Source organism: Grampus griseus, assembly GCF_964374135.1.
Source record: "Grampus griseus genome assembly, chromosome: 12".
NCBI classification, from domain to species: Eukaryota; Metazoa; Chordata; class Mammalia; order Artiodactyla; family Delphinidae; genus Grampus; species Grampus griseus.
Window position 1 is genome coordinate 30068726 of NC_139006.1, and position 13439 is coordinate 30082164.

At 50.5% G+C, this 13439-nt stretch overlaps 1 protein-coding gene across 2 annotated transcripts in view; it reads right to left on the reverse strand.

Annotated features, from left to right (window-relative positions):
• Positions 1 to 416: 416 nt before the first annotated feature.
• Positions 417 to 13439, reverse strand: part of MTCL1 (microtubule crosslinking factor 1) — a gene marked incomplete at its 5' end in the record, with an annotated part of 122338 nt that continues 109315 nt past the window's right edge. For both annotated transcript variants that reach the window (XM_082668268.1, XM_082668267.1), the window contains 4 exons: positions 417 to 1083; positions 6172 to 7657; positions 9068 to 9099; positions 10976 to 11272. In XM_082668268.1, coding sequence (XP_082524394.1) covers positions 889 to 1083; positions 6172 to 7657; positions 9068 to 9099; positions 10976 to 11272 — 2010 coding nt within the window. In that variant the 3' untranslated portion in view covers positions 417 to 888. The remainder of the gene's footprint in view (positions 1084 to 6171; positions 7658 to 9067; positions 9100 to 10975; positions 11273 to 13439) is intronic.

Consider the following 13439-nt stretch of genomic DNA (forward strand, 5'->3'; position numbering starts at 1 on the left):
TTCCATTTGGTATCCTCAGGACTTTTTGTAGTGTTTTTCCTTAAACAAGGAAATTTGGAGTAAACACTGTATTGCCTGTTAATCTTTTAACAATAATTTTAAAATGCCATTGCTGTTGTATCATCAATGTGAGAAGACAACAACAGTACAGTACGAGGGGGTTCACACCGTATCACAGTGGGACAGAGGGCTCACACAAGCGGGGCGAGACCACAGCAGCGGTATGTACATGCACCCCAGTGCTTCGAACCCAAAGACGTGCAGGTCGAGAAGAATATGTGGATTATACAGCAGGTCTGGGCAACCCGGCTGAGGCCTCTCTACCTTTCCAGAATGCTGCCATCTATCCCCTCAAGGGTATAGGAGATCTGCCTTCATGGTTTTTTCATTACAAAAAGTTCACTGAATCAGACAGTCTGAAGCATTTCAAAAATTCTTAAAAAACAAGAACACTGACAAAATAAAATTAACTTAAAACACTCTAATTCAACGTGGAAATAAACCAAACCAAATGTTAACAGTGCAAATTTAACAGTGAGGCAGTCAGTATCGCGCGCGAGGGTGTTCAGAATCTCTTAAAAACTTTTTTTTAAATTTATATCTTATTTACTTTTGTTTAATATACTTTCTGTAAAAAAGATGGAGACAAAAATAGTTTTCTGAGCTATGAAAAAAATTAAGTTCTTACAGGCACGTTTACTGTTTCATTCTAGAAACATCTCAGATTCACAGGTTGAACATTCAGCAGCTGTGTTATTTTAAAAAAAAAAAACATTCTTTGACCTTGGGAAAACCAGATCTCTCCTTTTGGGGTAGAGTTCGGTTGATGATGACGGTGTGGTTATGCAATTACAGTGAATTATTCCAGATGATCCATGCGGGCCTGCATCACAGGTGTGGCTTCTCCCCGGGCGGCCCCTCGTCGCCGAGCTCCTCCAAGGAGGTCAGGTCTCTGGGTGACGGAGCTGGTGAGGCAGTGGGGGAATGTGGGGCCCAGCGGGACGGAGGGCGACGGTTTGCTGGTCTCTCGGGCCTGGAGAAGCAGGGTTCTAGGGATGGAGCTAGTGCAGAACAAGGGAGTTCCTTCAAAGCCGAGGAAGAGAAAGACAGGGTTACTCAGACGGACGGGTCCTCTGGGAGGTGATTTCCCCCAAACAAACTTCTCAGTAGACTCAAGTGCAATAGACCAGGGTGTCTGCAACTTCTGAATGCTAAGTTATACATTGCTCACGGAGTATAAGTTAAAAGGTATAAGGTAAGAATTCAACACGAAGGACTAGTGACGACAGTAATGGGAAGATAGCAAATTATGATGAAAACGTGGCATGACATGGGTGTGTATACGAGGCGCCTTCGGAATTGGGCTGCAGCGAATGGAAGGGGGGAGCCAGAGTCCTGAGTGGTCTGCCTAGTCCTAAGAGGTTGGCCATGAAGGGATCTATGACTCCATCAGGCTGCACCAGCCACGGGGCGCACCTTCAAACCAACTCTGCTACCGTTTATTCCAGGTTGACTGGCACTGTGTTAAATTCCCACCACATGGAGATAATGCTGCAGGCAGAAACTTTCATTTAGGTGGTTTTATCTAATGACTCTTCCTGGCAGCAGCATTTAAAAAGTGGAGCCCGGGCTTCCCTGGTGGTGCAGTGGTTAAGAATCCGCCTGCCAATGCAGCGGACACGGGTTCGTGCCCTGGTCTGGGAAGATCCTACATGCCACAGAGCAACTAAGCCTGTGCGCCACAACTACTGAGCCTGTGCTCCGCAACAAGAGAAGCCACGACAATGAGGAGCCCGCACACCACAAGGAAGACCCAACACAGCTAAAAATAAGAAACAAACAAAAATTTATAAAATTTTAAAAAGTGGAGCCCAAGTGTGCTTGTGCTTCTATGCTACGGGCTCCTGCACCTTCTGAGGACCAGTAACCCCGGGACCAATCACCTACAGTACGTCCTCTCAAGGCTGCTGCTCCTTTTTTGGTATTAGAGAGTGTTGAGCTACTTGTCCTTACTCTGCACGCCAGGACAGAGGACACTGACTTGAGATCTGTGGGCACAGAGGTGTGGGCAGCTGTGACCTGAGGAAACGGTGAGTTCTATCCACCCGGACACCCACACAACAAGAGGCTGAGGTGGGGAACCACTGTGATGAAGAACACAGAACAAGGACCTCAGAGCCACTCAGGAAGTAAGTCGAGAGATATAAAGAGATGTGATGAGCAGAGCAGAGCAGAATGAGGAGCATGTAGTCATCAGAGCGACAAAGAGACAGGGAGAAGATGGAGGGCGGGGCACAGGAGCGATGGCGGAGTGGTCGCCGCCCAGGGGCAGCAGAAAAGGAGCATCGACACACACACGATGACTCTAATGTCCCTGGACCTGCTGGTGGCGCTTCACGTGACTACAGGGAGGCCTCGTCAGCAAAGCACTTACACTAATGGAAACCACGACAGCCAGAGCTACCTCGCCTGTGAAAACACGTCAGCACTGAAACAGCCAAAATTAAAGGAAACGTCCTCACCTTAGCCCAGCCCAGGGCACGAGGGACGCTGGCTCAAGAGATGTGTGGTTTGTGTTGCGTATAAGTGTGTTGGTTTGTAATATGTGTTGTCTAGCAGTGTGTGGAGGTTGCTGGCGTAGGATTTTTGGACACCACTGCACAAGCTGATGCTGAGTGACAAGGGTTTTCTGTTAATTTGTGCCACCTCGTCACTAGCGTCTCTGCACAGAAGAAATGCTGTGTGACCATGAGTTCAAGGGAACAAAGTTCTCTTTAGTATCACAGCAGCACATCTAAGCAAGCAATGCTGTTTTTTCCCAGCACCTCTTCTGGAAATGGCCTCTTGAGCCATTCTTTGTCATTTTTCGTGGGGCATGTGCTTAGTCTTTCTTTGAGAGCCAGTTGTATTTAAGGCCAGTGGATAAGCGGGTGGGTAACTATATCCTTGATCAGAAACAAGGTTGGTATTTTCTCACAAGCTTTGATTCAGGCTCTGAAGGTGATTCTGCAGTTTTGGAGCAGGGACAATTGTGTTGTTTAGTCAATTAACACAAATCTATTGAGCACTTACTACGACCCCTATGGTGACCACTGGGAAGGGCAAGATACATTTGTATTTATTCCCTCTGGTGTGGTTTTTGAAAAAAAAGAGAAAAGCCTTATGCGTAATGGTCACACCTTATTATATAGCACATGGCCGTGCACAGCCACCGAAATGTCAGTGAGCAGGCAGGCCTACGGGGAACACGCTCAACTCAGAGACCCTGCAGGCTGGACAGTTCCCTCGCTTGGCCAATGTCCTTTTACCCCTTCGGGAGCATACTGGCTGCAGACTGCACAGGAGAGGGGAGATCTCAATGGGATCTCTACTGAGCAGTCAGTACCCCGGGGGGCAAGTGGTCCCATCCAGGCCTGCCATCGGTCCCTGCAGGTGGACCCTGGGCCCGCCCTGAGATGCATGACAACCTCTCCAGACAGGGTGGAAAGAAGGAAGAAAGCACTTACGGCGTGAGGCAGGCAGGGCTAGAGTCCCCAGGGGGCAGTTAGTAAGACAGTTTGGTTCTGGACAGAACAGACAGACAAAGAAGAGAAAAAGCAAGTAGGTTTGAAAGTACTTTTTAAAAAAGAACAACAGTAAAGGTTTAAAGTCAACAGGCCTGGTGGCAGCCATCTGGAGAAGCGAGGTCCTGCAGAAGCGGGCACACAGGCCGGCCCCCGCCTGGCCAGAGCAGGAGGGGCCCTCACGACAGAACAGCTACAGACCTCTCCCTTCCGCTGGCTATTCTTCTCTTCTTCCCGAGCTGCCCCTTGGCATTGAACATTTCCAACACCCTACGACTGCTGTTTTTGAAACAAACAGAGCCCATTAAACAGCCAGATTGTTTTAGTCACAATGACCAAATGACTGCAGCTCAGACTAAAACTTGCCCTTCGAATTTTCCACTGAGACATTCATTTCCAGATTATCCTCTCTCTCCACACCAGACCTGCTCACAGCTTCTAGCGAGAAAGAATGGTGCTATGTCTTCAAGAGAAACAGAGGAATAAGTAGCTCATGGGGTTTAGAGTGAGGGGAGAAAGGGAGTTTCCTACTGTGCCCGTTCCTGGCTAGGGATGACTCCATCATCACCCACGGTTAGATGTCCCATTGAGCACTCCGGGAAAGATTCTCCCACATGGGCTCAGAGGAGGGTGGGAAATCTGAATTCATTCTGATTTTGAAATGAAAAAAAACTACCACAAGTCTAGGGAGGGATGGGAAGGGGTCTTGGGGTCTCCAATGGGCCTAATATAGTAAGTCAGTTCAGGTGAGGAATAATTCCACTGGAGTCTAGAATAAGCCAAATTCCAACAGCAAAGGAAAAAGAGCCCACGACATTTAAACACTGCCCGTGAGAGCTCCATGCCAGTTCTGAACCCCTGACACCGTGCCTGGTCCCCCTTTAAATCAACCATCACCTCTTTTGGTAGTAAACACACCGAGTGAGAAGAAAATCTAAACAAACAGACACTTCATGGAGGACCAAAGGGGGACACAGCTTTATATGGATAAAGCCATTTTCATGCCTTGGTTTAATGACTCAATCACAGCACTATTTCCTTTCTGGTCTCATAGATTGCCTGCAGCATTCATTCGTGACTCAAAATGTCTCTAATATAAATGGACACCACAGACAAGCTAGTTAATGCTTGGGACAAAGCTCTCATTCCAAGAAGGTGTGGCACTCACCTAGCTAGACCCTCTGCAGCAGCAAACCACTTACCTGAGGGATGGGGTAAGTAACAAGCCCGCAGAAGACACCATTTGTTACCTGAGAACACAACCTCCTTCTCAGAGCACACAGCTTTATCACAGAGACGTGTACCTTTGGCAGGCGTAGGCCACAGACTGTCAATATTATTAGGTTGAACCATATGGTGTTGCCATTTCTGTAGGCCACTGGCAATTTCACATGGTTTAATCTATTTCAGATTTAAACTCTATATTTTGAGTTAAATGCCTCTTGTTGGGTTATACTGGGAAACTGAGCATTCCTTTTCCCACTGTGGGAAATGTGGGGCAGCAGGTGGATCAGGTGACACAGGAAATACACCTCCTCCTCTCCTCACCTGTGCATCTGGGGCTGCAGAGCCTTGGGAGGGAGCCTGTGTGTCTTTCTCTAACCTTCACCATCTGCTGTCTGCCCAGCCTGGAGAAGGCCTACCGGTGTCTGGATTCCACTGCTGTGGGGGTTTTGCATCTGGGTTCCTGGTGGGTCAGGCCTCACCCCCAGGTCTACACATAAGGGTGTCTGACCAAGGGCTGCGTGAACGATAAGGCCAACATCACCACCGTTTTCACCCCTGGCATCATCATCGGGCTTCGTTTTATTTCGCTCATCCTTGCCGTGGTCCAGTTATGCCACATGTGGGTATGATCAGGGCAGAATTCAAGATCGACTGATTTGCAAATAACCTTAAGGGGGGAGGGATACAATAATAATAATCACATAATAATATGTGACAATGTGGATAATAAGTGTGGTCACAGGTAACATAATAATAGGTGATGTTTAAGGGGATAAGGATAATAATCGCATTGTATGAAGGCAGGATTTTGACCTTATCCATTCGTCTCACCTGGTCTTACTGCTAAGAGAACGCACGCATACAGAGAGGGTAATGGGATTTGTGAGACGTGAACCCACTGTCTGCACTGAAGCCAGCGCTGGGATCCAGACACTCTTCCTGTAGGTCCTGACGAGAGGTCTTCTATGGCCACCCTGTCAAAACCCTCTCTCTTCATCACACACACACAGCTGGAGCAGAAAGCCTGATGTTGCCCACACACGCTCCCAGGACACAAACTCATACAGAAGGAGGGGAAATATGAACCCAAATGAAAAGCCCTGATAAACAGACAAGCATGGATCGCTGAGGCCACAGTGGAGGACCTGAGTCAATCCCTGAGCTACTTAGGAAAACCAGCTCATGGTCCTCAGAGGATCACTGACGGCAATAAAACCAAGTTCTCTTTTAAGAAGCAGCTCAGGGTTTGCGTTCCTGCTTGTTCCATCCTCCCCTGAACCTCCTGAACTCACATAACCTGGTACAGCCCCAGGGTCAGCTGTGCTGACCCTGAAAAGGACGAGCCGCAGGGGGAGGGGGTGGGATACTCAGCCTCCTTTACCTCGATGGACCCTGGCTCGGCTCTGACCGTCATTTCTCCCACGGGGCCGTTGCTGCTGAGACTAGGGGTGCCGTGGGCGGCCTGCCTCTGCTCCTCCTTTAAGGCGTGTTCCAACAGCTTCCGGTGGAGGATCCGGGCGACGTTCTCGGTGAGCGTGTAGCCGGGGGGAGCAGACAGGTCCTGCCTCGCAGGCGTGCCCTCTCCCCCTTCCTCCCTGCACGTCTCGGAGCCACCCCCGACCGGGCTGGGCGACCGGCCTCGGGAGCTGGGGCTCGTGTCCTGGCCTGGGCCCAGCTCCGGCGGGGGCTCTGCCGAACGAGACCGACTGGCGGCCCGCACCCCCTTCTGGAAGGGGTCCTGCACCATAGGGCTGTGGTCGATGATGCTGAAGAGGCTGGAGAGGCCGTCGTTGATGGCGGTGTGCACGGGGCTCTCCCGAGTGGTGGTAGAACGGGCCCAGGCTGACTCGCCGCAGCCCTTCGGGGCCAGCCCCGGGGAGGTCCTGCTGCTTGGCTGGTCCACTCTGGGGAGGGGCTTCCTCTGCAGCTTGGGAGACCCGTACTTGGGGGAGCAGCATGTGCGTTCAAACTTGGCCTGCACCTTCTCGATGGCGGGGGCCAGCTGCCTGTTCCTGAGGCCGCGGGAGGGGGAGGACACGGGCGTGGTGCCACCCCCTGCCTTGGGTGTGAGACACTTGTGGGGGCTGCTGGTGACGGCGCCGCCCCGCAGGGCTTCGGTCTGCAGGCCGATGCTGATGGTCTGGATGGTCTGCGTCCCTGCTGTCCGGGACCCATTGGTCTGGCAGGCCATGTCCTTGACCAGAGGCTCCCTGGGGCTGGAGCAGACAGTGCTGACGGAGAAGGCCACCTCCTTCATGTCATCACTCAGGTTCTTGGACATCTCCAGGCTGTGCAGCGGGGAGGAGAAACCGAGGGTGCTGTCGGGGGGCCAGAGCCCACCCTCCGTGTAGTCTCGGGGGTGCTTGGAGGGGGCACAGGGCCACCTAACAATGTGTTCAGAACAGCCCCCCTTGGTGTCCCCCGGGCCCCCTCGGGCCCTGCCCTCACCGCCTGCCACCACAGTGCCATCCAGCCTCCGCACGGCGGGCGGGCTGTGCAGCATCCTCACCCCGGCCTGCTCGGCGCAGACAAGGCTCCGCGGGAGCTGCTTCTGGCAGTGCTCCGGGCTGGTCACGGTGTCCGTGGTCAGGGTGATGCTCGTGGTGAGGTACCAGGAAGAGTCGGAGAAAGGGTCGGTGCTGGCCTCGGGCCTCGCCCGACCCGCCTCGGTCCTGTCCGCCCAGGGGTCGGGGGGCCTGTCGTCCCAGCTCTTGCTGTTGAACTCCTCGATGTACTTGAGGTCATCTGGGGAGAGGGGTGGGGTGATGTCCTCCTTGCTGCTGGTGGTGGGCAGGCCCTTCTCTGGCAGGAAGGGAGAGCCATCCATCAAGCGCTGGAACTCAGACATGGATGAGACGGACACGGCCCTGGGGAAGGGGAGAGGAGAGGTGTCAGCTGCCACCGGCTAGGGAGCCACGGCCCTGGAACCCCCGACCCAGCACGGCCTGTGTCCTGCCCACATGCACAGTGCCTGTGTCTCCTCCTGAAGGGTCAGGACACGTCCCAGCTGCCTGATGTTTTCCACTCTTGGGCTGACCCTCTGGTGTCCAACAGGCTTTTATGGCTCTGGAATTGCTGCAGGAGCCTTGTATTGGTCAGAATTTACTACAGCCAACCCTCAAAACCGTGAGAGAGGTGGGGCTCCGGGGCAGTCAGCGCTAAGCTCTAACCCTGCTCTGCAATATTCTAGTTCAGTGCATGGATGCTGTGGCCTGGCCTCTCCACGTACTTGATGGGCACCTTCAATGTCGAAGCTGCGGGAGCTTCCCGAGTTCCCGGCATTAGAGCAGGCGCGCATCCCACAGACGTGAACACACCACAGTCCCAATCCAAACGAGAAACTGGAGCGGCGGGGAGGGAGAGACGCCACCACAAAGCAACTGTGACCTGAAGCCTTCTCTGCCCATGGGCCTCATCCTCTATTGGCTTAAAGCACTAACAGTCTCCCAAGGCCAACAGAAGATGTGGAGGAGAGGAGGGGCAGTGGAAGGTGTGATCAGGCTGGCGAGTGATTTCAACACCATTTCAAACAGAAATCCCCTCTGGCCCTGCCCAGACCCACCCACAGGCTCAGTCCTCCCCTTCCCTCTCTACTCAATTTAAACAAATTTGCTTACATGTGCCTTTTCAGACATGTCCCGCCATACATATATGGGTTACTAGAATCAGACTAAATTAGAAGAAAGGGTTTCCATGGACTTTTCAAAAACCATTTAACACAATCATCTCCTTATATACACAACTCTAATCACACAGCTCTTACTGTGACACTGACACACACATGAACGCAGCACAGCACTGGCCTTTTTGTTGCTAATAATTTAAAATGCCGTATTTATGAAATTAATAATAAAGCAACTACTTATCCAGAAGTTTTACTCTTAAGTCATTTTTGAAGAGTGTCACAGTACACTGCAGTGCCAAGATAGAATTTTAAGACCAGGAGGTTTTTTTAAATTTTTCGTTGCATTGGGTCTTTGTTGCTGTGTGCGGGCTTTCTCTAGTTGCAGTGAGCAGGGGCTTCTCATTGCAGTGGCTTCTCTTGTTGCAGAGCACGGGCTCAGTAGTTGTGGCTCTAGGGCTCTAGAGCACAGGCTCAGTAGCTGTGGCGCACAGGCTTAGTTGCTCCACGGCATGTGGGATCTTCCCGGACCAGGGCTCAAACCCGTGTCCCCTGCATTGGCAGGCAGATTCCTAACCACTGTGCCACCAGGGAAGCCCAAGACCAGGAGGATTTTACTGCAGTAGTCTACTATCATTTCATCAATCTTACTTACCTTTGAAGATTTCCCTTGTGATTTTCTTCTTCCTATAAAGAAGAAGGAAGTTTATCTGAATTGGTTAACATTGGCTGGCCTTCAGGGTGCTAAGTGATTTGTTTTTTTCTTAGGACAATACCATTTAAAACGTACATGGGAGCCAAGTTTGGGCCAAGAGTGCCTCTGCCTCTCAGCCCTTTGAAGTACAATAATGACACCAGAATCCAGGGGTGATGAGGGGTTAGAGCCTCTGAGTCCAGGGAGGGCCCACGTGAATGAGAAAAATTGTCTATAAACATTGTCACAAAGTGGCTCTCCTGTGCTCCTCAAAGGGCATCACTAAGCACGTGAGCTTCAAAGCTGCCTCGTTAATGACTGAATGTGTGTGAGTGTGTGAGTGTGTGAGTGTGAGTGTGTGTGTGTGTGTGTGTGTGAGAGAGAGAGAGAGAACAAACGCAAGAGAGGAGAGGGAGAACGGGGAGGAGGAGGAGATGGAGGAGAAGAAGGAAGGGAAGACAAGGGTGAGAGCAAGTTGGGGAGAGACGTCTCTTGGCCTCAGCCTGTCTATAGAAGTCGGTGTGAGAGGTATAGACTACTACGTATAAAATAAATAAGCTACAAGGATGTATTGTACAGCACAGGGAATACTGCCAATATTTTATAATAACTAAAGGGAGCATAACCTTTAAAAATTGTGAATCACTGTTGTACACCTGCAGCTTACATTGCACACCAACTGTACTGCAATAAGAAATGCAAAAAGTCGGTGTGAAATCCGTAGAGGGCTCTTTGTTTTAAATATCGCCCTTGGGAATCAGGGAAGGTACAGTGACCTCTGCTAAAGAAGAGAACATGCACACACGGTCCTCCTGAGGACACCCCCGTGCGGACCAGTCCTGAGGGGAGCGAGGCCCAGTGAGCCCTGGAGGTATTGCGACTGAGTCCTGGCACAGCAAACCACCTGAGCGTCCCCCAGGGAGCCCTCCCGTGGGATCTGGCCACTGCTTTGAGAATGGCATAGGAGACGATGCCACTAGATCCCCGGGGTGGCATGCTGGCGCTGTCACCTCTGCTGGGTACAGGTGCTGAGGAGAAGGCACTTGACCTCGCCGACCTGTGACTGAGGGTGATCCCCCACTTCAACATCCCTGCCTGACGGGTACCCCGTCTGCTGAGTGTGTCAAATGACAGGTGCAGCCACTGTGAGATTGGCTCACAGGTATGATTCCTAAAATCAATCTTTAAATCCCAGTTTTTAGAAAGTCATAACCAAAAAAGCCCAGTGCTGTGCCGCGGAGATTTCTGCCCAGAGCTAAGCTCTTCTATTTGCTGATCTAAGTTACATAGGTTTCTAGTGTTGGATTTTTTTCCCTTTGCACAGATAAGGTATTTATTGTATGTCATTGGTTAGTGACATTTGTTACTTTCTTTAAAGCAGATTTTTTCCTGTTATTAATGTTTTCTGGAGTCAGAAGGCCGTCCTATGACTTTAAGAAAACTTGCGGCTCTACACTTCCCAGGATGATCTATTGGGTTTGCCAGAAAGTTCGTTTGGTTAATGAATACGTCGTTAAATAAAATTCTTGCTGAAAATGAAAAATGTCTTTTATATTTACTTAAAACTGATCGAACTTTTTGGTCAACCCAATATTTCCTCTTGTGTTTCACTGGACACTCCCGTTCCTGAGACTCCCATTCACACAGGACCCAAGCCCTGAATTTCTGAACCTGAGACAAGCAGCTAAGTGAAGCAGGGAGCCTGGGGTCAGGACCACCAAGCAAAGCTCCTGCATCATGAAGGGTTCGTTTTTACTGACCCCAGAGGCTGTGATATGCAAAACCAGGGGCCTGCCAGCCACTCGGGCGGCTTCCCAAGCCCCTGCCCTCGGTCCTGCCGCAGGTAACTAGACCCCAACCCAGGCTGACCTCGGGGAAGCAGTTCCTGAACTCCCTCTCGGGCTTGCGGTCTGGAGGCTCCTCTGGCTCGTCGTCCAAGGACAGGGCATCCAGGTAGAGGTTCTCCCGGGCCGAGCACCTGTCCGATTCCTTCAGCTTGGACAGCGGCTGGTCCTCAAACGTGCTGGAGTCAGTGTCCATGCAGGGCCACATCCCCGTGGGGTGGGGTGCCCAGGGGCTCCCCGTGTGGGCACAAGGGTGGACATCGCCTTCCTTTTGATCACAGAGGAAACTGCCACCTCTCCGGGGACTGTTCACTTTCTGCAACTTGAGGGTTTTAAAAATGAAAACAGTCAGCCTCATTTTTCTGTGTGTTGCTCCCTAAGGTCGTGGTTTCTCCACAGTTTGGAATTAACATATGGTCTATCTGAAAGATGGTGAGAAGTCTACGTTCTTAAAGTTCTGACCTTAATTTCAAAAGTAACACATCACAAATGCTTTTTGAAAAGAAAAATCACAATTTTATATGGACTAGAAAAATCTGCATTAACCACACGCAAGCCAGCTCCTTCTGATGAGAATATGTTACTGTATGTAACTGAGTACTGTGCTCACAGGAAATTACACATGGATTTTTTTAATCTAACATTACCAAACGACACATTTAGAACTCCCTTTCGGTAATTACCTTCAGAACGTGAGGCACACTCAGTGGAAAGCCATCAGTGATAGCAAACTTCTGAGGGTGAATTCGATTTTCCTAACTAGCAGAGTTGCTAAATAACAACAGAGCATGATCTCCAAATTATTTGAAATGGGTCCTACATAAATCCCGAGTGATCACCTGGGTTATAACCATTGGGTGTCGAAAACATCTGACACTTTGCTTGAGAGGATTAAAATTTAGCTACAGAGGTAATTAAAGATCTGGTACGACTAGAAAAAGAAACAAAAACATGAGCCACGTAGTTTGGAGTCATACTTTTCTCTGACTTGGTAAATGCAAGCAGCAGCAGTGGGGAAACCTCAGGAGACCTGCAACCAGTGTGTGTGGCTGGCCATCTCAGCTCAGTGTCCCTACCTGTAACAGGGGTGCCCCTCTCTCTGGGGCTGTGGGAGGGCTGCAGGCCGGGCCCAGCGTAAAGCTCGCTGTTCGTCAGCAGGACCACCACCGACCCCCCTTGAGGCCTGCGTGATTCCTTGGGCCTGGGTGCACTGATAAACGAACGCCTCATGTCCTCACAGCAGGGGGCCCTTCAGGAGGAGCCGCGTGGAACCACAGGGACAGGCAGAGACACGCGTGCCTGCAGTGCCCTCTCCATGGAGGAGCCCTGAGGGGCTGCCCTGGACCCTCCCGAGCTCCCCTCCAAAACAGGCAGAAAGCACCTTTGACAGGTCGGCTCACACACTCCACGCCCTGGCTGCTCTTTGGACTTGAACTCAAGGGCAGGGGCGGCAGAAGTGGTGCTGAGACGGTGCCCAGAGGCTTTGACCCTCCCTTGGAAGCACATTTATTTACCCTTTAACAAGGCATCTTTCACAAACTACACCTCCTGTCCTAACTCAAGCCTTCATCAGCAAGCTGGATAAGTGTGGCCTGTGTGTCATAGGGAACAAAGCCATGAGGCGTCATGGGGACTTTTACTCATTTCTAGCAATTTCTGAGGTGGTGGAACCAGCCTCAGGGTATTATCTTCATTTTAGGAGAAAGATGGCGATTCAAGCAGCTGCAGCTTAAATGTTAGAGTTTGAGGCAGAATCCCAGTTGAATTAGGGAAAAAGCAAGTCACCGGGGCTTTCAGCTCAGCTCCCTCTGCTCTCTACCCCCTCCCCAGTGACATAGCTCTCAAAGATGCTAAATGCTTTCTTTTTTGAAAAAATGAAAAGGAAAGTTTTTTATTATGTTCATCTAATGCATGTCAGTGTAATTTAGTTTCAACATATGATCATCTCCAAGCTATTTCGGGCACAGAATTAAAATGCGAGAATCCCATCTGAAGCTGTAAATGTGCACGGAGGGTGTGTGTGAAGAGCGGGGAGAGTGACTACAGGGGAGAGCTATGATCCAGCACATTCTCACTCAGCAGAGTGGGGCTTCAAAGATAAACCTGGGCAGCCAGGAGCAGTGTGCACTAAAGCTGTAAGTGTTAGTTAGGTTCCCTAAAAATGAGCTGGAGTGGTTTCAGCGGCCAAGATGCCTCTGCAGTGCTGTCATAGAATAAATGGTCCCTACAAGGATAGGGTTTCCTAGGAGAGTCATTTCAAACCAGGCATCAGCACCTACTGTACTTAGAGTCCTGCAGTAGAACAACTTATAAAGCAAACACCAAATTTACAAGGTTTGCAGGCAACAGTAAACCCTTGAGAATGTCACTTTACCTGAATTGCTCACAAGAAGAAAGGTTACTTTGTACACAGGTTTTAAAAGAACAGCCTTTCATGCTGCAGAGGTAACTGATTTAAGGAAGTCACTGGAAGAAGAATGACCTGGGAG